This window comes from Seriola lalandi, unplaced genomic scaffold (genome assembly GCF_002814215.2).
Source record: "Seriola lalandi dorsalis isolate HSWRI2012SDOR001 ecotype SW California unplaced genomic scaffold, Sedor1 jcf7180002050330, whole genome shotgun sequence".
Lineage (NCBI taxonomy): Eukaryota > Metazoa > Chordata > Actinopteri > Carangiformes > Carangidae > Seriola > Seriola lalandi.
The window spans coordinates 13,808-14,717 of NW_019520883.1; the positions used below are offsets into that span (position 1 = coordinate 13,808).

Here is a 910-nt window from a genome sequence, read left to right on the forward strand (position 1 = left end):
GGGGGGGGGGGGGGGGGGTGGTGCTGCTGTAGCTGGAGCTTGTTGCTCGGGAAAGATTCAGTTTGTTCCAATGTGTATTTTTATGATATTTATAAGTTTTTAAACCTGTTTTCTCTAAAGATATGTGTCAGTGTATCTACAGCACTGATTCACCATTAGTTACAGTGAAGCAGCAACAGTCACTAATTAATGAGGTTTATTATTGGTAAACGGTTGATTGGTTGATTCAGAAACATCATCCTTCTCTCGGCTGGAGGTCGCTCTGCGCCTCGTGTTCACTGTCGCTCTCACAGCGCAGGACAAACACACGACTGAAGCACGAGGAGAAGAAAGTTCAGCTGGTTAAAGATTTGGCTCATTTCATTACGATAAAAACAAAAAGTTCCAACCAGGAGAAAACTTCTAACACTAGTGGCAGAAGTCGAGACGAATGCTACGCTGTGATTGGTCAGGGCCTCATCTGACACAGTGACCATCTCAAAAGACAAAAATATCTATTTATTTATTTAATTTATTTGTTTGGACCGTCATCAGCCACTAACGAGGGAGAACTGCTGCTCCAAAGTGACACGTCCTGTGACATTTCCTGTTGAGGGTAAACGGAGCTGATGTGGTTCCTCTGGCGGAGGAACCACATTTTGTTTTGTTTTTTTGGAAAAAAAGTCTTAATTTACCCAGAATTCATTGTACCACAATCCAGTTTAAGAGATTAAATCTGTCTTTTTCTCTCTGTTCATAGTTTCCTGTTTTCCCTCCTCAGGTCTCCTGGCGTCTCTACAGAGCACGCTCAGCAACCCCTCCCTGCAGTCGTCGCTAAGCAACCCCAACATCCAGTCGTCACTCAGCAGCCACTCCTTCTCTAACTCTCTGAGCTCCGCCTCCCTGCACTCGTCTCTCAGTAACCCCTCGC

At 45.1% G+C, this 910-nt stretch overlaps 1 protein-coding gene across 1 annotated transcript in view; it reads left to right on the top strand.

Annotated features, from left to right (window-relative positions):
* Positions 1-907, top strand: part of LOC147819702 (CREB-regulated transcription coactivator 2-like) — a gene marked incomplete at its 3' end in the record, with an annotated part of 14,675 nt that extends 13,768 nt beyond the window's left edge. Inside the window, exon 9 of the mRNA XM_087171923.1 lies at positions 761-907. Coding sequence (XP_087028049.1) covers positions 761-907 — 147 coding nt within the window. The remainder of the gene's footprint in view (positions 1-760) is intronic.
* Between the last annotated feature and the right edge of the window lie 3 nt (positions 908-910).